This window comes from Oreochromis niloticus, linkage group LG16 (assembly GCF_001858045.2).
Source record: "Oreochromis niloticus isolate F11D_XX linkage group LG16, O_niloticus_UMD_NMBU, whole genome shotgun sequence".
NCBI lineage: Eukaryota > Metazoa > Chordata > Actinopteri > Cichliformes > Cichlidae > Oreochromis > Oreochromis niloticus.
In genome coordinates, this window is record NC_031987.2 from 20,874,694 (window position 1) to 20,896,712 (window position 22,019).

The 22,019-nt window shown below is 40.4% G+C and overlaps 2 protein-coding genes across 4 annotated transcripts; one reads left to right on the forward strand and one right to left on the reverse strand.

Annotated features, from left to right (window-relative positions):
• The first annotated feature begins 406 nt into the window (after positions 1–406).
• slc9a2 (solute carrier family 9 member 2) lies at positions 407–12,999 on the forward strand. The gene is made up of 13 exons (XM_005457831.4): positions 407–832; positions 915–1,129; positions 1,214–1,462; positions 2,805–3,055; positions 3,166–3,383; positions 3,843–4,042; positions 5,290–5,379; positions 5,457–5,527; positions 7,070–7,237; positions 7,338–7,443; positions 9,147–9,263; positions 9,535–9,625; positions 12,022–12,999. Exons 1-13 carry the CDS (start codon positions 571–573, stop codon positions 12,408–12,410), a joined length of 2,427 nt encoding a protein of 808 aa, XP_005457888.1. The 5' UTR covers positions 407–570; the 3' UTR covers positions 12,411–12,999.
• Positions 13,000–13,006: 7 nt separating this feature from the next.
• On the reverse strand, positions 13,007–20,368 carry mfsd9 (major facilitator superfamily domain containing 9). Of its 3 annotated transcripts, none has more exons than XM_019352724.2 (6): positions 20,069–20,368; positions 18,874–18,961; positions 17,485–17,528; positions 16,500–16,624; positions 15,579–15,805; positions 13,007–15,493 (listed from the first exon to the last, which is right to left on the reverse strand). In XM_019352724.2, the coding sequence occupies exons 1-6, from the start codon at positions 20,153–20,155 to the stop codon at positions 14,601–14,603; spliced, it is 1,464 nt and encodes a 487-aa protein (XP_019208269.1). In that variant the 5' UTR covers positions 20,156–20,368; the 3' UTR covers positions 13,007–14,600. The 3 variants fall into 3 exon arrangements, with proteins under 3 accessions (XP_019208269.1, XP_019208270.1, XP_005457889.1); XM_019352725.2 differs by having other exon boundaries at positions 16,500–16,629; positions 20,069–20,364; XM_005457832.4 differs by having other exon boundaries at positions 15,579–15,788; positions 16,500–16,629; positions 20,069–20,359.
• Between the last annotated feature and the right edge of the window lie 1,651 nt (positions 20,369–22,019).

Here is a 22,019-nt window from a genome sequence, read left to right on the forward strand (position 1 = left end):
TCAGTGAGTCCTTCGGTGTCATTCAAATCAGTTTCCTCTGCAGGATCTATATATATATGTATTTGGTGGCATTAGTCGTTCTTTTTTTTAAATGATCAAATAATGCAATTAAATGTTAATTTATGAAAACCCCGCAACATTTTGCAATAGAAGGAATCATGAGGGTGTTGTGATCTTTCTTTTTTTCCTGTGATGACTTGAGTGTACCCATAAACCTTTGTTGTTTGTCATTTATAAGCGACAATTTACAAGTAATTTACACGTGAAAGCTGAAACGACTGTCACCGAAACTCGCCACTGGCCCCTAAATGGCACAGAAACGCCTCGTCCCACCTTTTTGTATCTACCTCAGGTGACGACCAATCAGAGCAGGGCTCGAGGTCTCACCCAATGAGTATCGAAACTCGTGGACTCAGGTAGATCGCAGGTGTGTCGTAGTCCGGCACTGTGAAGGAGACTCGATCGTCCGGGACCAACTTTTGTGAAGTTGGTTAGAGTTATTGAATCTTAACAGCGCTCATATTCACGCCAGTTCGGATTACTGAGACACTATTACTTGTTTTTTGCGCTATGAATTTAGTTTTTATTAGACAAGCTGGGACTCTGCTGTTTATTTGCATGATTTTAATTCTTCTGCATGGCTCCAGAGGCGAAATACCTTCTAAACCAATTGCAGCCACGATTTTGCCATCGGTTAAGCCTGATGGTGGAGTCCAGGCTTATCCAGAGGACCAGAAAAATAATTTACCCATGTTTACAATGAATTATCCAAGAATCCAGATTCCCTTTGAAATTACTCTTTGGGTGCTGCTGGCTTCTTTTGCAAAAATTGGTGAGTAACAGTCCCATATGTGCCAACAGGTGTGGTTTCTCATCTTGCTTCTCACTGTGACCTTTTTTCCTCCTCTTTTCAGGTTTTCATGTGTACCACAAGATCACCATCTGGGTGCCTGAGTCGTGCCTTCTCATCAGCATTGGCCTGATAGTGGGTGCTATCATGCACTCTGTTCACGAGGAGCCCCCCGCTGTGCTCACCAGTAATGTCTTCTTCCTCTACATGCTGCCCCTAATTGTCCTGGAGTCAGGCTACTTCATGCCCACCAGGCCTTTCTTTGAGAACGTTGGCACGGTTCGTTTCAAATCAGGCACTGTTTCTCTAACTCTGGTCAGCTTCCTGTTCAACTTTGACAGTTTTGTTGCTGTTTTCATGCAGGTGTTGTGGTTCGCCGTGGTGGGGACACTGTGGAACAGCATTGGCATCGGCATCTCTCTGTTCGCCATATGCCAAATTCCGGCCTTTGGCGTGCAAGACATCAACCTCCAGGAGAACCTGCTGTTCTCCGCCATCATCTCGGCCGTGGACCCCGTGGCTGTGCTGAACGTGTTTGAGGACGTGTCTGTGAACGAGCAGCTCTACATCGTAGTGTTCGGAGAGTGCCTCTTCAATGATGCTGTCACTGTGGTGAGTGAGCGGACTGCTATTTGTTATGAAAACACTTGACTGTGAGCAAGGGGCAATTGCAAACTGTTCTTGTGTGTCAATTGTTTTGTTCCAGTGACAAATATACAGCCACCCAACATGGCACTGCAGTTTACTCTTCTGCATGTGCTCCACAAAGAGTATATATTTAGCATTTTATACAGATTTAATAATATTTTGTGCTATTTCCCTCTATGTCACAGTCTCATACATGTAGTTTCTTGTGGAGGCAATTTCAACCACCGCCCACCATTTACAGACATGGCTAGGCATTTAATTTCATGACTGTTACATGAAAAAAGCACATCCGCTGCTTGTCCATTCTTCCACACTCAGTAAGATCAGCTCAGGTTTCATGAAATACTGGTCATATTTGTGTTTTCCATTCTCTTCTCCGGGTTGCATGTACGAGGACAGAATGTGTGGGAGAGAACCGTCTGTGTGCTGGCAAGATTTCTAAACAGAGAAATTACTCAGGGAGGAAAAAATGGAACTAAGGGAATGTTATACACGTGAAACAAGTGTGTCTATAAAGCACAATTCAGTCGGTTTGCTCAGATGCTGTCAAACCAGTTTCCGAGGTCACAGTTACATTTGTTTGTGTGGGTTTGTCCACAAACTCAGGGATTTAATAAACTCAAAGGAAAGTCTCCCACAGCCATAAGAAGCAAACAAAACTTCATTTGCTGTTAATGTTTTCTCCCAAACAGAACAATAGTCTAACCTTGTTAATCTCAGAAATAATCTTTTACAGACAGGCCTTTGTGTGAGCCTCTTTGTTAGTGGTGGCTTTTCTATGTCCAAAGAATCTTTATTGTCTGTGTCTTGAACTGGATCTGATGGTCTAGCAGAACGTTTTCCACTTCATCTTGCATTTGTCTGCACACGATGAGCCCTTTTTATCCAGTTTTGGTACACGTCATGCATTTAAAAATGAAGTACTCAGTTTTGAGAAATGCAGTGAAATGGTGTGGCTAAATACGGCATCGGGTTCATGCGAGTCGATGTTACTCACATGTTTTCATGTGGCAAAAGCTTCATACTGCCCAGGCTGGAATGGCAGATCAAGGAGGAACAAAGCTGGTTATTTTACCTAATGCACCTTTTCCATGACTCAGTCAGTATGTTCGGTGAAATCTGATTATCAAGTTGCAAACAATGGAGAGTAAATATTTCCAGTAAATCACTCTTATCTGGAAAGGCGTCATTAGAGGCCACAGCTCCTGACACCACACCTGACCTCTGACTAGCATATGTGGGATTTGGTGCGTAGGTGCAAAAAAAAAAAGAAGAAAGTGTGCATATTTATTTATTAATTTTTTAGGTGTTGTACAACATGTTCAGCTTTGTTGCGGAAATGCCGGTGGTGGAGCCGGTGGATGTGTTCATTGGAGTGGCGAGGTTCTTCATTGTGGGGCTCGGTGGGATGGCATTTGGCATCCTGTTTGGCTTTGTGGCAGCCTTCACCACAAGATTCACCTCCAAGGTCCGAGAAATCGAGCCACTCTTCGTATTCATGTACAGCTACCTGGCCTATCTGGTGGCAGAGCTGTTTGCCATCTCATCCATCATGGCGTGAGTAGGTTTTATAAAATTTACAGAATTAAAAAAAGAAAGAAAGAGGAATAACACAAAGTTTACCCAAATACTCCCCACAAACCCTCTGTGCCCATGTGCTTCTGCAGCATTATAACCTGTGCCCTCACCATGAAGTACTACGTCGAGGAAAACGTTTCCCAGCGTTCGTGCACGACCATCAGACACGTGATTAAGATGCTTGCCTCTATCTCGGAGACGCTCATCTTCTTCTTCTTAGGAGTCGTCACCATCACAACTGACCATGAGTGGAACTGGGGCTACATCCTCTTCACGCTGCTGTTTGCTTTTGTATGGAGAGGTCTGGGTAAGGAAATGACCGGCGTTATCTGTGTCAAGTTAAAGCTCAGGTTTTTGTTTGACTGCAGTTATTTAGTGGAGCAAAGGCTGAGAGCTACTGCTGCTACATGTGCAAACACTAAAATGTGCAAAGAAATGCAAGGAAGACAGAAAGTGCTGCTAAGAAAATAAGCTGTGAATGTAAAACTGACATAAGTAATCTTTTAATGTTGAACCTAGCTAGCCAATATTGAGCCCAGTATGTCTTCTCAGTCTGTTTTGGTTTCCACTAAAAACCACCAAAACTTTAGTCAAAAACTGAGAGCTTAATGTTGTCAAAACGCTTGTTAAATCTGACAGGAAATGTCCAGACCTCTGCTGATTTATCTCTACAAACAGAGTTTTTGGCAACATAATATAATATGCAGAGCAGCTTTAAACTTGTTGATAATGAAACCTTTGATATTTTCTTGCCTCTCCCTCTCAGGTATCTTGGTGTTGACTCAGATCATTAACCCTTTCCGCACCATCCCATTCAACATGAAAGATCAGTTTGGTCTCGCTTATGGAGGTCTGCGAGGTGCAGTTTCTTTCGCCCTTGCCTTCACGCTTCCTGATACCATTGGTCGCAAGCAGCTCTTTGTCACTGCCACCATTGCAGTTATCCTCTTCACCGTCTTTCTTCAGGTAAGGGAACGTCTGTGTAGGTAGGTATATTTTTAAGTCTGTATGCTCTGAATAACTTGAATGAAGGTGTTATTTCTTTTGTCCTTGCAGTGGAATGAGATAGAAAACGATTTTTTCTTTAAAATCACATTTAGGAGTGAGACAGAATCTTGGTGAGCTGTTTGGTGTAATTTCTTTTTGTCCAGTTAAAAAACAAACAAACTGAGACCCGATTCAAAATTATATGTATTATATACACTGATAAACTCAAGCTTTTAATTTCTAATCATATACACTGTTATCCTTAGAGAAGAAATACAGAACATTTATTGTATGATATATAAAATGCATGTATGCATCTGAACTTTTACCTTCCAAAAAAGACATTTTACAAAGTTCAACCTCATGGCTGCTAAGGTGAGGTGAAATTACTTTGGTTCTAAACTATGTCTCTTATATTTGTAATCAAAAGTTTACACACAGTCATTATGAGCATGAATGTCATTATAATTTTGGGCATTTATTGGTTTCTTTGAACTCTTCTTTTTCCAGGGTGGAATGATTGTACAGCATACATCTTTACTGACTTAAACAAACAAACAATAAAAAGGATTGGCTGCACAAGTTTGAATTTATTTAGGATTTTTTCTAATCAGCACAGGCTCATACATGCTCAGGTATATACATACAACTTCACTAATATTTAAATGCCCATTACAAAGTTGTACGTCGACCACTTTTGGTAGCCATCAACAATTCTAGCTGGATATTTGATCACTCTTCTTGGCAGAGCTGGTAGAGATCATTTAAATTGTTGCACAGACCCGGCCTGTTAGCCTGCTTTATCGATCCATCCAAAACCCGTTTTTAATGTCTGTTTGACATCATTTTCCTGTTATGGAACCCAGTTGTGTCCAAGTTTCAACCATCTGTTGATTTGAGCTGAGACTGAAGAATTTGGAGGTAGTCCTCTGTTAGTCTAGCCACTTTATGCAGTGTACTGACATGACTGGCAGTGAAACAGCCCCAGAGCATGATGCTACCACCACCATGCTTGACAGCTAGTACAGTGTTCCTATGTTTGAAAGCCAGTGCTTTACTTGTCCAAACACGCCTCTTGTCACTGTGGCCAAACATTTGTCCAGGAGCCATTTGGCCTTCTGGAGGGATTTGAACGATGAGTATATGAACTTCTGACCACAACTGGATCTACAACTCTTGTGTTTGAAGTCATTTGGGTTTTTCTTTTTTCCCCCACTTCCCCACAGGGCATCAGTATCCGACCTCTGATTGAGTTCATCAATGTCCGAAGAACAAACCGCAACCTTGAAACCATTAATGTAGAGATTCACGGCAGGGTAAGTCACAGACTGCATGCTTGTGTCGGACAGTACATTTCTGCACACGGTGCTGACTGATCACGCTTTGCTCACAGCTCATGGAGCACACAATAGCAGGCATAGAGGATCTCTGTGGGCAGTGGAGCCGCTTCTACTGGAAGGACAAGTAAGATTTGTTTTTCTTAAGAAAATGTTGGCATGGCATCACAGTTTAATCTTTTGTCAGTAAATTAGCAGATATTGCTCATCAGAGCTAATGAGTAGTGTATAATACTGTACTTATTGCTCACCCCCAAATGGATTCACACTAACAGCAATAAAACAAACCATAGGGTTTTAATTTCTGTCTTGTCTGTCTGAGGTTTCATTACACAATGCATTTGTTAACATTAGGACTGTGTGGGAATGCTGACGGCTAGTCAGACTTGGTGTCTTGTTCACCTTTCATGCAATGCGCTTTTTCTGTTGTTTCATCCCCACCAGTTCCTGTTTGCTGCTTCTTGTTACCACTGTTCTTTTATGCCACAAACACTGTATCCTAAAGTTTGAGACCATTTGATTTGGAAAAATTCTGTTTGTCAACTTTTTTTCACTATTACCTTTCATGCATACAAAATATGACAAATCCCTTCAAAATGTTTTTAAAGTAAGACAAGTGTGTGCACATCCATGCAAAATGTTGTTTGGAGAAAAAGGAGGAAGTTCATGTATCCACTGCTGAGGAAGATCCAATGGAAATAAATGTTGCCTTTATATTAATGTATAAAATGCTTGCAGTAATTCCCCCTTTGTTTGTAGGCTAGTCATTAGGAATCACTTCAGTGCACACCACCGCATGTAATCCTCTGCAGTGACCCTTTAACATAAGCAGAACCAAACTGTGCTGGAATGAACCACCAATCAGATTGGACTCACTGTAAAGAGTTCAGATTTTTCCTTTAATTTGTCACTGTTCCATGACAGTGTGTACAGTGCATTCACTAAAATGACCTACAAAAACATACTGCAGTGTATGACTGTATGAGTAACACAACTCATGTGAACTGTAAACTTTTTTTTGTCACATATGAAGCTTGTGAACTCTAGATGTCTCTTTCAGACCCCGTTTCTCATATCTCTTCTTCTCTGGACTTTGTTGAGCTCTCTTGTGTGACGAGTTCATCAAATCTCTGATGCTGAATTTAATAAGTTTCACTTAACGAGTCAAAACATGCTGAGAACATGACTGCATAGAGAAGCACCGTGAAAGCAAAACGTTTGGCTTGGCTCTCAGAATAAAAATGTTTGACCCTCTGGTTAAATGAGTTTAGATTTTAAAGGGTTTCTGAAAGTATTCATATTAATACTTTATCTACAGTCTTTCAGGAAGTTCAGCAGGATGCTGATGTTAAACTTAGAATACACAACTAGGCCTCATTATCTGCAACTGGCTGAAAATACAGAAACTCAAATATATTGATGGGGATGCTGGGAAAGTTCAGTAGCAGCACACATACAGAAAAAAAACGTATATTATAATTCACAAAAGCTTCTTTACATTACATGCCTACACAAATTGAGCAGTTTTGACAGTTTGACTGATATGCAAATTTCAAAGCTGAGTGTGTTAAACAATAAAGCCGGTAATGCTTTATTTTTCTTGTTGTTCACAACTTGCATGAAAACACCAAAAACTATATAAAAACCATCTTCTTTCTCTCAATGTCAGGTTTATGAAGTTTAACAACAGAATCCTGCGTAAGATCCTCATCAGAGACAGCAGGGCGGAGTCCAGTATTGTGGCGCTCTATAAGAAGCTAGAGCTGCAGAATGCCATGGAAATCCTGGACACGGCGTCTGGAGACATCAGCGCTGCTCCTTCCATCGTCTCCCTCTAGTAAGTATGATTTATGTACTCTGACCATCACATCACTCTCCCTTCTGCCTGTCCAGCCTAAATGTAAAGTTACTAATGACTACTTAATATTTTCTCCTAGTGAGGAAAAGAAAAGCTCTTCTAAACCCCAGAAAAAGTTCCTGGCTGCTGACCTGAAGAACATGCACGACATCCTGTCCAAGAACATGTACAAGATCAGGGAGCGGGTAAGATAAAGGAAGCATGTTAGCTGGGTGCTCTTTTTTTAGTTTCTGTTTGGTTTGTCTATCACAGTGCCAGAAAGTAGCGGCATTTTATTCAAATACTGCACTTAAATAGTTTTAATTGATTTATGTTTGTGGTATTTCTTCCACTTCTGCTTCATTGCACTTTGGAGCAAATGCTGTGCTTCTTCTCTGCTACATTTAATTTGATATTAAACTAAAGCCCTATAAAATAAAACATATAGTTAAACATTAAACCCTTTAAAACGGCACACTCTAGTGGGAAGGACTTGTCATATTCGACATGTTTGAGTGCTCAGCAGAAGGAGCTGAAGAACAGAAACAGCTGTTTAAAATCCAGACAGGTTAATATAATATACAATATAAAATAGCTTCCTTTTTCCAATGAAGCAATTTTTGTATCCATGATTTATTTAATTACTTAATTTTAATTAAGTAATTAAATAATTCCCAGCTACACTGAAACACGAGTAATTCACAAAAACTGCTACCACCACAGTGCAAAAACTAATACCGCTACTTTTCAGGCTTTTCCGTTTTAAATGTCCTCATTGTCAACGTTTAGCAGATGACGGCACATCTCAGTGTGAAACTCGAACGTTTGTTTGTTTTGCATACATGGTAACGTAGTTCAGCATCAGCTGTGCACGTGCTCAACCGCTTAAAAATGATTTTTAAAAAGAGAGAAAAAGGTAACTAAAATGAAGCCATGTGCAGCTGCACCTCTTTGCATTTTACATGGAAAGCCACTAAAAGTCTGAAAAAAGTCTGTTAATGTGACACAAAGGAGAAAAGGGCCCCTCAGTGTTGTTCCGTTTCTCATACCGATGATCCCAACAAGTGAAACTCGGTGCTGTTTTGCATAGCCACAGGCAGTGGCCAGCAGTACTTTTCCATTAGTGACATGACATCACCCTTTTAACAGACTCTGAGACGCTTTAATGTGTAGACAAATCAGGAGCATGTGCTTCTGTGGTTTGTGTCACAGTTTATCAGATTACCTGTTTCAAGTCTTTTTTTTCCCACATATTTGTGATTCTTTCACACAAAGCCGGCGTCACCATGTCACTGATCTTTCTGTCTTCCTCTGAACTCCTGTTGAAATCGTCTTAATGAACCAAACTGTTCAAATGTGATCTTTTTTTTTTTTAAAGCCATGACACTTAACAGTCATTTTTATTTATTCATTTATTTTTAAAATGCATTATATTTGTTAAGAATGCTAACTGTAAACAGTGTTGGCCTCTGGTGACATTATACAGGACCATATTATTGTCATGCGACCTCTCTATAAAGAACAATGGTGACCTTTGGTGGGTTTTAAAGGCAGTTGTGTTTGTTTTTGGTTTAACTAATGGCTGCAGGGCAGAAACAGTGGTGGGTTTACTGCATGAAATGGGTTAAGGTAGCAGTCCACATACAGACACCTACACCTGAATCAAACAGGTGTGTCCAGTTTTGGTGGCGTAATCTGAGTTTTGAACAATGCAGTCCCCACTAAGAGCGTCTGAGCCGTCCATTCATGGGAACCTTTGTTGTCCCAAGTCCTCAGCATTGACAGTGGTCATGAATTTTATTTAAGGATATTTTAAGTCTATATCTTCAGTGTGTTTTTTGCCATGTGTGTTTCTCTGACCTTCTGTTATCTGTAATTAGTTAACTAATTAATTTATATTTTGACTTAGACGGTGGCATACAGAGGAAAGCATGCTCTACCCAATGACAACCATACCAGAGAGATACTGATCAGGCGCCATGTCAGCATTCGACGAAGCCTCCGACCTGGTAGCTTTCAGTCATCGGTAAGCTAACCATGCCTGATTTATTTTTATTATTTTTTATTATTTCATTAATTAATTAATTTTCTGGGAGGGTGGGTTGGGATTTTTTTTTAAAAAAGGTCTTGCTGTAAGTACACCCCAGGGTCTTAATTAAAAGTACCTTGGCTAAATATCAGTCACATTAAATTGTTCTTTCTGAGCTGATTATCTCTTGATATGCAAACACATGAAAGTCAAACATTAGATTAAATATCTTCACCCCTTTTCATCAAGTTTTTTTCTCCATTGTTAGTCTTATGTGCCCAGGACACACAAGTATTTCTCGCTTCCTGCTGGAAAGAGTCTGGAGTCAACATTTCCTGCTGCGAGGCGGAGCTACGCAGGTAAGCTGAGATCATCTTTGAAATCCCTTAACACAACCTTCCCCTTCATATAAATGAAAATAAATGATGAAAAATATCACTTCCTTACAAAGTTTGAGTTTTTAAACCTGATTCGATTCTAAATTCGTCAAAACTGAACTGAATTGTCTTTTTTCTCAGCAGTGTGCACAGAACAAATGATGTGCTTTGTAAATGATTTATCTGAATCTTATGAGCGGGACGACACCTCATGCACTCCCTTTACAGTTCTGTCTGTATATGAGGCCCCTGCATTACAAACTGTTTGTTTTCATTTTCTTGTCCCACTCAGTTCATCCCCCCTTGATTAGTACACGGGGATCTGTCTGGCCCAGAAGCTCCCGCCAGTCCCCTCCGCGACCTCCCCCAAAACGCAGCCTCGATTCATGCCTACGCTATCAGCTACTATCTACTAAGAATCCAGTCAAATTATAAATGAGGATGTGGTCGGAGCTAGTGAATTACTTCTCCTCCAAAAACTATTAATAACACTTTTTTACTCCTGCTGGGTAAATTGATAAGTGATCATCCTAAAGTCTGCAGTACAACAGCAAACCTTACTAATACAAACTGGATTATGGAGAACCTTAAACACATTTTGATCCGTTAATACCAAAATAGAGGGCTTGTAGATATAAATCTACATTCAAGACAGCAGCTTGACAAGTAGATTTTATCACAGGAGCATAATATTCATGGTTCACCAGCAGCTTTAAGAGGCTGCTCTGTGCACACTCTCAATGCAAATACAACAGACGACAAATAAGCATAGTACAAAATACTGGAAACAAAAGCTAATAATAAGCATTGTGTAACCCACACAGTAAACTATAATTTGTCCATCTGACCAATGGCAGCGAGAACAAAGCACTTGTAATCCTTATAGGATGGCATAATCTCACCTTCCTGTCATAAAGGATGGTTCAGTGCATCCTCTGCCAAAGGAGACGATAAAAAAAGCACTGAAGCCGTTTTCCTTATATTGGGGTTCAATTCAAGCAGCCACACAAACAGGTCACTTGACTCAGTTAGTAACCTTCCTAAGCAAATATGAATATTCAAATATGCGCTAGGGTCTGAGTCTACTGGCCTGTTGAGGCCTTGCATGTTGAATTATCTGTGATCCTAAATGACTGTAGGGATAGATGTGAGAGTGAGTGGCTGTTTATCCTCATGTGTTTGCTCTGTGATGCCTGCAGAGATGTGCTTCAACCAGCAACGCTTAACAAGCAGCTGAAAAAATTGTTGAATAATTTACCCACATTATTTGTGGACAAGAAAACTTGAACAGTTTTGCCTTCCATATGAAGCCTATAGATTCAGATCATTGACTGACTCGTGTCCAACACCACTATGAGGTCAACATTTATCATGTGAGTGCAAACACATTGATCCGTGTGCAGGTCACCTGTGTTATTGTCCTGTGCAGAATTTTTTTGTCTCCCCTTAAAAATCAGCCAAATATCGAGCTTTTGATAAAGTTTTAGACGCCCACTTGAATGTCAGATAATGTCATGCAGTTCTAATAATGTCACAAACCATGACTTTACTCTTCCAGCCCTTTTAATAATCCAGAACTATTAAAAGGCCCAGTTCACCCCAAAATCAAACACAGGCATTTTACCTCTGGCCTGTAGTTCAGCCAGCCAACGTAAGCGTGCCTTTTGGTTTTTGAGCATCAGCAGATCAGTTTCATTATATTCAGCTCAATTAAATTTAATTTCAATTCCATTTTATTTATATTGTGCCAAATGAATATGCCTTATATCGTAACATAAAAATAATAATTCAGAGAAACTGAAACTGATAACAGTCAGGGGATTCTATGATCGAGCGCTGGGCTGACAATTTAAAGGAAAACCTCCCTTTTTTAACAGGAATAAACTTACAGCAGAACCAGGCTCAGGTAGGGGCAGCCCTCTCCTCTGACTGCTTGGGGGGGTGGGGGGTGGGGGGGTGACGGGAGGGAGGGGTGACGGGAGGGAGATGGGATGAAAAAGATGTGGAAGAGAGACGGAGCTTAATAATAGCTAATGATTAAATCCAAAGTAGTATATAGGAACACAGTGTGAAAAGATGTGAGTGAAGAACCCCAGCAGCAGCTGAGGGTCATTGCAGCATAACTAAGGGAGGATTGAAGGTCACCTGATCCAGCTCTAACAATAAGCTTTATTAGAAAGGACGTTTGCTCTCTTACTAGTCCCTATTCAGCAGAAGGCTTCGACCTGGATGGATAAATATGACTGAATTTCAAATATGGATTTGAAAATGGGATTAACCGTCTACCTCCTGTTCATGAAAGGTGTTTACAAGCTGTTGTATGAGCTTTTATTTTATTTAATTTTATTTGTCATTTTTTGTTATCAATCTCATCCCAGATGATCATGAGACCCTGTCAGAAGTTGCCTACCCATCTCAACGCTCCCGGTTTGGCAAGCCTGCGCGCTCCTCCTCCTCCAAAGCCATGATACCTCTGCGCAGACTGGGCACTCTGGAAGAGGTGCCATCTACTGATGTTCTGAATGAAGACAGCAGCAGTACGGAGCAGGGCGTGTTCAGGACAAACTCCTCCTACAGTGATTCCCACGTGCCTCGTCCTCGCCGCTTAAATTCCTCATTTGATAATAACAACGGTTCAGCGGACGACTTAAGAAACGTCCATGAAGAGCCTTCGTCTCCACCGCCAGGCTGGGCGGCCGAGCCCAGAGACAACACGGCTCGAAACCCTCTGCTCAGGCGGCCTCAGTGGACCCCCAAGAGGAAATAAAAGTGTTGCAGCTGGACTGCCTCCACCTGATCAAGCAGCTGGAAGCTTCTGCTTATGACTGTAAGCTCAAATAACTTGAAAGCCATTAAGAATAACATTGAAGGTGTCTTCATTACTCAATAGAGGTAAAGCGGTCTTCAAAATGAGCCAAAATGAACTAAACGCTTCAGTGTCACACTCCTCAGAAGCAAAGTGAACTGTAGCAAATGTACTGTAAATAAATTGTCAGCTGTGGGACTTTTTACACATGTACTTATTTTAAATAGTCATAGAAAATCTTTTTAAATGTCTTTTTTTTTTCTTCATGTAGGAGTTTTTAAATGTGGAAGGTGAGGTTAATTAAATTATTTTATTATACGTCTGCCCTTTGTGTAAATAAGATAGTTTTCTGTATTTTACTGTCCGTCTGTGTGATAGTTACATGACTGAAGATGTACATTTTACAGTGGCCAACTTTGTTTTCCTTTTTTCTGTAATAAATTTTCTGTGTTGAAAGTTATTCTGATAAGTTTTAAGGTTTGTGACACTGAATAACATGTCAGATATTAAAGGTGAATGCTTTTAATGTGATTAAAAATACAATTCAGGAGACAGACTCAAAAGTACAAACGGTTTATTTGCTGTAACATTTTTTGGGCCTTAGTGTGGCAGGTGCTCCATGGAGCCTTGAGATAAACGTAAAAAACAGTGTTTCCGTTTGTTCCAGAGAGGTATACTACGAAGGAAGTTCAACACAGCCAGGCTTTCTTTGAGTGATGGCGGTTATTAACTTTGTCAAGTCGGACTTTCTGCCTCAGGCTCTGTGTGCAGTTACATAAAACGGGCGTGTCACATGTCACATGACACTCACTCCACACAAAACAATCCCTGTGAGCGCCACCTACTCCAACCAGAAACATCAGATGACTAAATAGTGATGAAAACTATAAAGAATACAAGTAACAGTAAAAACAAGACAGGAAGTGGATGCTGATGAAAATTCTTAATCTGCTCGTATTTTAATTCGAGTCAATTATTTTAATATTGAGTGCACTCTCATTTCTAAAGTGATGGCTGCACAGAGGTCTGAAACTTTAAATTTAATTTTCAATTCAGTTTCTTGATTGAACAGGTAACCTTGTTCTGTGTGCATGAGAGAGTAAAAAAGACGAAATAGATTAGAACCAAGTATAAAAAGATTGACATTATCTGCATGATTGAATGCATGCACCTTCCAGTGACAATGCAATGCACGGTTTCATCTGCTGTTTTTATTATTATTATTATTGTTATTTTTTACAGCTGGGCTTCATTTGTGCCCCTAGTAATGGCTTGCACATTTAAAGAACATTTCTATTGCACTTACAAAATGCTGTAAATAATAATAATAATTTTGACACTTTAAAACTTTAACACCAGTGAGTTATGCATTTAATCTCACTTCGTATTACACCTCTCTGGCTCTGGTGATGTTTAGGTTACTAAATAAGTGTTCAGAATAATGTTATAAAAATAACTTAAAAAACAGTAAAATAACAAATACCCATTTAAGCCTCTAATTAGAGAAATTTACAAATCTCTGTTCTTTAATATCAGTCAAAGAGGAACATTAGTTCAGATACTGCCATAGGGACCATTTCTGATAGTTTACATTAGAATAAAGAAAAAAACAAACAAACCCAAAAAGCCACTGAGGTAAAATGTGTAAAAATCAAACTCATACCAAAAATGTAATAGCCTGCCTTTGATAGTCATCTTTTTAATTTTTATTTAAAGAATTAAGTATTATTTCAATTAAATCACTCTCCTCTTCGGGCATGTAGTGCATCATAAGCAGACCTGCTTTCATCAACTCCAGCTAATTTGCAGTGGTTACAAAACTTCATTAAAAATAAAGAGTACAGTCATAATCCAGTAGTTTGTGCCCAGAGGTTGCGGTCAAACGTCAGCATTTTGCAGCCGTGTCTTCATTCCAACAGTGCACGTGACTTTTGATTCACCTGTCCCCAAGACGAAGACTTCAGTGCTGGTGTGGTTTAAACGTCACAATATTTCTACCCTGGGATTTCATCGCACCAACAGAAGAGCCATCCTGTTTAAGAATAACACGTTTGAGCGGGCTTCGCCGTTCCCTCGAGGAGTCTGCTGTTCATTGTCCCAGCTGGTCTCCTGCAATTAAGAGCACTTCTCAGAGATTTACGATTCAAACATTTAGTGCACGAGCTTCTGCTCATGAGAGTTTCTGAATTTGGCAGTTTTTGTCATCCCCCTCGCGTCCCATTTGGGGATTCTGATGAGTAGTAAAGCCACAGCTGCGAGGGCCAGCACCACTCCTAGGCTTGGGGGGCCGCAAGGGCTGAACTCTTGCGCCAAACCAGACAGGAGAGGAGCCAGGATTCGACCCACAGCTGTAACCGACTGCCCGGCTCCAATCAGAGTCCCGCTGGCCTGGACCCCGCCCCTCTCCAGCTCCAAATCTGTGATACACGTCCGTCCGATAGTGGTAGAAATGGCAAAGAAGGTGGAGGTGAGCAGCACCTGCCAAACATTTGGTGCAGCAGCATAGAGGAAAATAAGCGTAGAGGTCAGCACTGTAGAATGAAGCAGTAAAGCGGACATGTTGTTCTTATATAGCTGTGTGACTGGCCCCACCAGGAACCCAGCCAGGGCCCCTAGAGTGCTGCTGTAGCTGATCAGGTAACCGGTCATTTTTGGTTTGAGTAAAAAGCGCTCCTCCATGGCCAGAGAAAAGTTACTGTAGTAGAGCATGATAGCTATGGCCATCAGAAGACGCACGAGGAAGAGGTCCCACATGTCAGATGAGGCCACTATGTGGATCCTGGAGCCTACTGAGGACAGCTGTTTCCAGACTGGCTGAAGAAAAGGCACATCCCTCCACCTGAACCCACCACGATGCTTTTCCGAAGATGTAGACTCTTGCTGCGTCTCTGCTGTCAGCAATGGGTGGTGGCTATTTGTATGAGAACCATTCTGTACAGATTTACTAAAGTGGTTTTCATGATACCCTGTACTCGTGTCGTTTCTGCAGACAGTGTCATTACGGTTAGCCACCGTCTCACTCTGTGGTATCATCCATACGAGGCCTGCGATGACAGACACACTATATTGATATAAATGTAAATTTTTACCTTCGTGAACTCAGTTTATTAATCTCATTTTCCAACTCACCCGCATTAATAAGGAAAATGGCTGCACAAGTAAAAGAGGATGTATAAAAGCCTCCTTCATGCTCAGTTAGGTAGCCACCCACCACAGGGCCCAGGATGAAGCCCACACTGGAGGCTGCATTGAAATGTCCCATCACTAGAGGGCGCTCTGAAGCAGACACCAGGTCAGACAGCAGAGCTCTGCAGATGGAGAGCGAGTGCTTGAACAACCCTGAAACAGAAGACACACTGAGAAGAGGCAGCAGACTGACATTCTGATTTAAAGACTCTCAAGCCACACAACTGTTAATACTTAATCTCAGATTAATTTAATAATCGGATTATATCTAATATAGGTAAGTGGACCTGTGATAAAATGAAACCAAGGTGCAGAGTGCCCCCTGCTGTTTTCTAATGAAACGAAGCAAACAAAAAAAAGCTGCTAAGCATTTATATTTCTGTGTAAGGTAGGTTTGAATTCATAACATGAAGCTTTAAAGCTCGGTCAGTGAAAAATACAAAACACAATACAGGATTATACAGTACAGGAGTTCAGTAAGCCACCAAATGCAGTCTATAAGCTGCAAATGCCATCCTGAGGATATTAACAATGTGTCATAGTAAGCCATGCACAGTGGAAGGATGCTGATAAATATCCTTCAATGCAGGAGACACTGCAGATTATATGAAGAAAAAAGCAAAACAAAACTTGAGACATGTTATGTAGAGCTGTGAAAAACTACTTCACTCCTTCCTGCCCCCTGCATATTTGTCACACTTACATGTTTCAGATCATCAAACACATTTTAATGTTAGACAAAGATAATCCCAGTAAATGCGAAATGCAGTTTTTATTCATAAAGATATATTCTTTTCTAAGGTATGGATATGTGACTTAGCTGACAAACACCTGTGATGCGCCCCTTTGAGGTTTCTGACTTACCCACAGGTATCCGTGCAAGTACAAACAAAGCGATGCTGGTGGACATCCCCAGCAGGCCGTAGCCTAGAGTGCTGAGCAGCAGGCAGGTCAGCAGAGAGTACCTCCGACCCACCACGTCGCTCCAGCTGCCCTGCCAATCACACAGAGGAAATGAAACAACCACAGAAAAAATTTAAAGGTTTAGAATTCCCCAACTCATTTTCAGCGATGAGATATTTCCACAGCCCTGCCAAACATCTGAAAAGGGGAAGTTGATGCTAAATTGCTTGAAGATTCATGACAAATACTGAAAAACCAAGACAAACAGAAAGCAGACAAAAATATACCAAATTAAACTATGTTTCTGATCTGTGAATGTTAGTCTGAAAGATCAGCTGACTCAAGAAATATCCTAAAACGCTGCATTTCCTCCATCGAGGCTGTCATACAAGTCTTTATTAGATTCTCGCCCTCTCTCACACACGCATACAAGCATCTGATGAAATAACACAATTAGGACCAGTTGAGATGGGTGGGATTATCATAGAGACCCAGCTGTTCACATATCCCTACATTTATCAGGAATCAGCCGGTCTGCATACAGGAACTAACAGAACGACTCCTTATCTGTTTAATTTGTCCCATGACCCCCGAGAATTTAAACCAATTTCAAGACCTTTGGGTGGGAGGGAAAGCTGCGTATCCAACTTCAGATACGATGCTTATTGTGTGGCATTTGAATGTGGTTCTGATTTGATTTTTCATCATGCCACCCAAAGGACTGCACAGTTAAAACAAAGTCTGTCCCCCAGTATTCAATTAGCAGTGGAGAAAAAGGGTAAAAATCTATTTACAACTGGGGCTAACCAGCAGTGTCTTGTGTGTGTGTAGGGATGGAGACTGGGTGCATTGTGTGACCTAAAACAGACAGCGTTTATTGTTTTCATGAAATTCCAGGGATGGCAAAGAATGTCTCGACCAAAATGGTTGCAAAGTCAGTACTTACAACTATAGTGCTCGAAAAAAGCTGCAAGATCCCATACGTAGATCCTGCAACAGAAGATTTGCTTAAGTTTACATTTCAAATATACAAAAAAAAAAAAAAAACACAGAGCAGACATCGAGCGTGCTGGGATCCAGTGAGCCTAATGCCACTTTTTGCAGATAGTGGACATAACTTCTTTTTAAAAAACATAAGCAGACAATGACACATGGGGAAATTTAGAAACAGTGTGTCAGTTTTTCCCAGCATAGCGGCTCTGAATTCAGTGATATCTGCAGCACATCTGGCACAGCGGCATCACAGCTGTGCAGACGAAGGCCCAGAGTCAGGGTATGTCTTTACAGTAAATCACTATGTATATACACTACTGCACTGGCCACTTTATTACGTATATCTGTTTAACTACTTACTAACAAATATCTAATCAGCCAAACTCATGGCAGCAACTCAAAGGCATGTAGACATGGTCAAGATGAACTGCTGACGTTCAAACTGAGCAACAGAAAAGGTGATTTAAGTGACTTTGAATGTGGCAACCGTCTCGAGGGTTTACAGTGGATGGACCGAAAAAGAAAATATCCAGTGAGCGGCAGTTCTCTGGGTGAAAATGTCTTTCCACCCTGTCTGTCAGAGGAGAATGGCCAGACTGATTCAACCTGATACTCAAATAACCACTCGTTATAACCAAGTTATGCTGAAGAGCATTTCTGAATGTATAAGACTTGAAGCAGATAGTCTACAGCAGCAGAAGAGCACACCAGGTACCACTGCTGTCAGCTAAGAATTGAAAACCGGGGATACAATTTGCACGGGCTCATCAAAATTGGACAGCAGTTCAGGTGGTGATGGATAACACACCACGTCATGAAGTTCAAATCATCTAAACATAGCACTGAGTTCAGTGCTGTCAAATGACCTCCACAGTCACCAGATCTGAATCTAATAGAGCACCTTTGTGGTGGAACGGGACATTCCCACACAGATGTGCAGCCAAAATATCCGGGTAGTAGATATAAGGGTAGTAGAAAAGTGCACCTAATAAGGGGCCTGATGAGTATATGGCTATTATTATTTGGCTTTCAACAACACGAGGTCCCGACATACTCCTAAAAAACTATTATTCAATTGATGTATAACAATAACAATAAAAATAAAAGTAATCACAGCACATGGCACTGGGACATTCCAGTATTATATTGTGCATACAGTGTGCAGAAGTGAGGATGAAACAATATATTATTGAGAGCGTTTGATTGTTTTGTCGCTTGTACTCTCCACATCCTGCCAGTCTGCTGTAGATTTATTCACTTTTGCGTCACTGTGAGCGTGGTGGTTGCAGTAAACCAGCTGCATAATTTAAACAAACTGCTATGTATTGCTGACACAACATACCTACAATACCGGCCACAGTGGGACTTGCTCCAAGAGCCTTCACGTGATGGCTCAGCAGTGGGATGATCATGCTCACCCCAAACAAGTCCTGTAAAGAAATATGGAAGAACAAAGGTGGACTGAGGCCAACGGGAACATGCAAATCAAACATGGTGTCCAACATACAGCAGGGAGAGTCTGTGGCCGGATTCAGCAGCCTCATAAAGTTGTTGCTCATCCTGTTTTTCCTGCACCGCCGAGATCAGAGCAGCTCTCCGAGCCAAAATCTTGATTGAAGTCACACAGGAGCTCATACAGTGTTCCTGACCCAGTCCATTACAGAAATTACTTAACCTTCAGTAGCTTTACTGTGCCAGTGCTGCACAGTGCCAAAAAAATCTGAGCTGACTGGATCCTTCTAGTCATCTCTAATTGGATGATTGTTTAGCTAGGTATGACAAAGTTATTTCTCTGAGGCATGACTACAGGTGAGCTCTTAAAATAACATCGTTAGAATGATCTAGACTTGTAGATCAACTTTGCATTACAGTACTGACAGCGACGCTTTGAAGAGATAACGCCAAAAGCATTAGGAAATACCTTCATCTTAATTTCTTTTAGTAGCCAAGCATTACAATGGTTATTATAAAGGTCTTATAGATACATGACAGCTGTCTCCAGCAAGGATGTCCAAGAACACCACAGTCGTGCTGAGTCTAATGCTCTATAAACAGACTTTGGACCGACACTGTGCTTAATACATTCACATCCAGTCAAAGCAACTGAGTGCAGAAGCTCTAGAGTTTCCTTTCTTTGGGCTTCAAAAATTATAAACGTGGTGCAGAAGTTAATTTTTCAGTACGGGGCAAATATGACGCGTAATAAGGGCTAGTGTGAGAGTTTGATTCAGGTTAAAGAGCTCAGGTTTATTATTTGCATTTTGGAAAACTCATTTTAGCCTGTAATTTCCTTGAACTTTTTCCTTTTATTATTTCTATAAATAATAAATGTCTTAATTTATTCTAATTTTTTAACTACAATAACAAAAAACAACAAGTACGCATTATACAAAGTTTTAAATATGAAAAGGAAAGGATTCAAAAGATCCAGAATGATTTACATCATCATACCTGAGTTACGAAAGCATGGCTAGGAAACAGCACACCTAAAAAAAAACACCGAACTGAGTGGGGTCATCTATCAGTGAGGCACTCACCATGAAGCCCACCACATAGATACATTTTATAATCCTCCTCCGTCTTCTGTCTTTCAGTAATAAAGTGCTACATTTCTGGTTGATCATCCTCCCGCTTTGACAGCACGGCTACAGCCAACGCGGAAGCGCTCATCCGCTCTAATTATCCAAACAGAAGCGGTGGTCTCATAAGGAGGGGGTGATCGCAAGCTTCCGGGTTTTATCTGTGTGAGAAAACGTGTCCAATGTGAAAGCTGGTTGTCTGTGAACAAGACTATCGAGTCTTCGACCTACGATAAACTTCACCTTTTAAGTCTGGGTTCATTTAAGAGCTGCTAAACCGGCGTGTTGGCTGGTCTGACACACCCATAGATGGTATGACCCACTGACGTCACAAAATATGAGCTTTCCCCATCCTTTTTTCCCAATAATTTGGGAAGCGTTTTTATTTGTACCTGTTTAGAAAAAAAGGTTTAGCCTTTATCTTAAATTCTTTTAATTTTTAATTTGCATTTGTTATTTTGTATATTTGTTATAGCTATTAAAAAACGGCAAATATTTTCAGCACTGTAGATTGTAGTCTAACCCACCTAATGTTGTTACTTAACTAACCGCAACACTGCGTTTCGTATCGGATATATCGTATTAACAGTTTCGTAGAGTTTTGTTGAAAGATGTTTTTAGATGTTATCAGAGAGGGAGGTTTACTTGTACGCCACCTGCTGGGGTTTCCAAAGCATTACAACAGACACCTCTGCAGAATTTAACGTTTGAAAAAATGTGAACGAGAGACCTATTGACCTATTAGACAACGTCTAGCCGGAATGAAGAAGCTAGCTGGTAAAGTATACAGTTCACTATATGTAGTCATTAAATTCAATAATTATTGAAACTTGACTATAACTTATTCAAGTTTCCTGTAATATTTATACGTCAAGTTGGATATTACTTTGGTATTTAAGCATTGTCAGTTGCTATATTTCCATATAACAACTTTGTTCCCACCTTATTACTCCACTAATACCAGATTATTCCCGGGCTGTAACAAAGAGTGCCACCAAAAATGCAATATAGATCCATATACAGATAGACCTATATACATGTACATGGTTACATAACCTACAAACTTTTCTAGATTGGAAACATAGATTGGAAATTATACTCAGAGGCTTCCAAAACTACCAAAAAAAAGAAAGAAAAAAAAAAGAAGAAAAACCAGTACATATATATCTATATATTCAGGTTTCAGACAAGAAATAATGATATCTGATAAAACTCTGATTTGAACTTTTGATCTTTTTGATGCTAACACACATACTGAGCCTTTGAGTGAGTGTGGCCTGGATCACATCAGTGTGTAAATTAGACAGAGTCCCCCTTAGAGTTGTACTGCTAAATATTCCCCTCAGATGCTAAACCGGTACTTCCTCTCAACTCACACTGACCATGAATACAACAAAATTATATTTCCCAAAACATCAGTGGAAGATAAATTTTAACTTAAAGTTTAGCACAGTTAAAAAAAGTAACTGTGTTATTTACTTTTACATTATTAAAGGCTGCATATACTTTTTAGAATTCCAGTGTAATAGAAAAAATGGGATCTGTATCAAAAATGTCTAAAACGATTAAAAAGTAGTTGCTTTAAAGAGTTTGAGTGACCTCCTTTGTGTAATCCCTTCAATTTGCATAAAGTAATTTTAAACTTCATATTGCATCATATTTCATGAGGTCTAGTTTGTAAAAGTCATTTTTATATAGATTATACTTGTATGAATCAACTGAAAATCAGCAAGGAGGTTGCATGAAAGGCTTCATTTACAGTAATTTGTAACACTCTGTTGGTGTTAGCCACTGTTGTGTGTGTTTATGTGTGTGTGAGTGTTGGGGGAGACTTTACTCCTCTTCTGTCCTTTCGGTCTCATCCTTCCCTGACATTCCTGTGCAGTGACCGGGTGTCCAGTTGCCACTG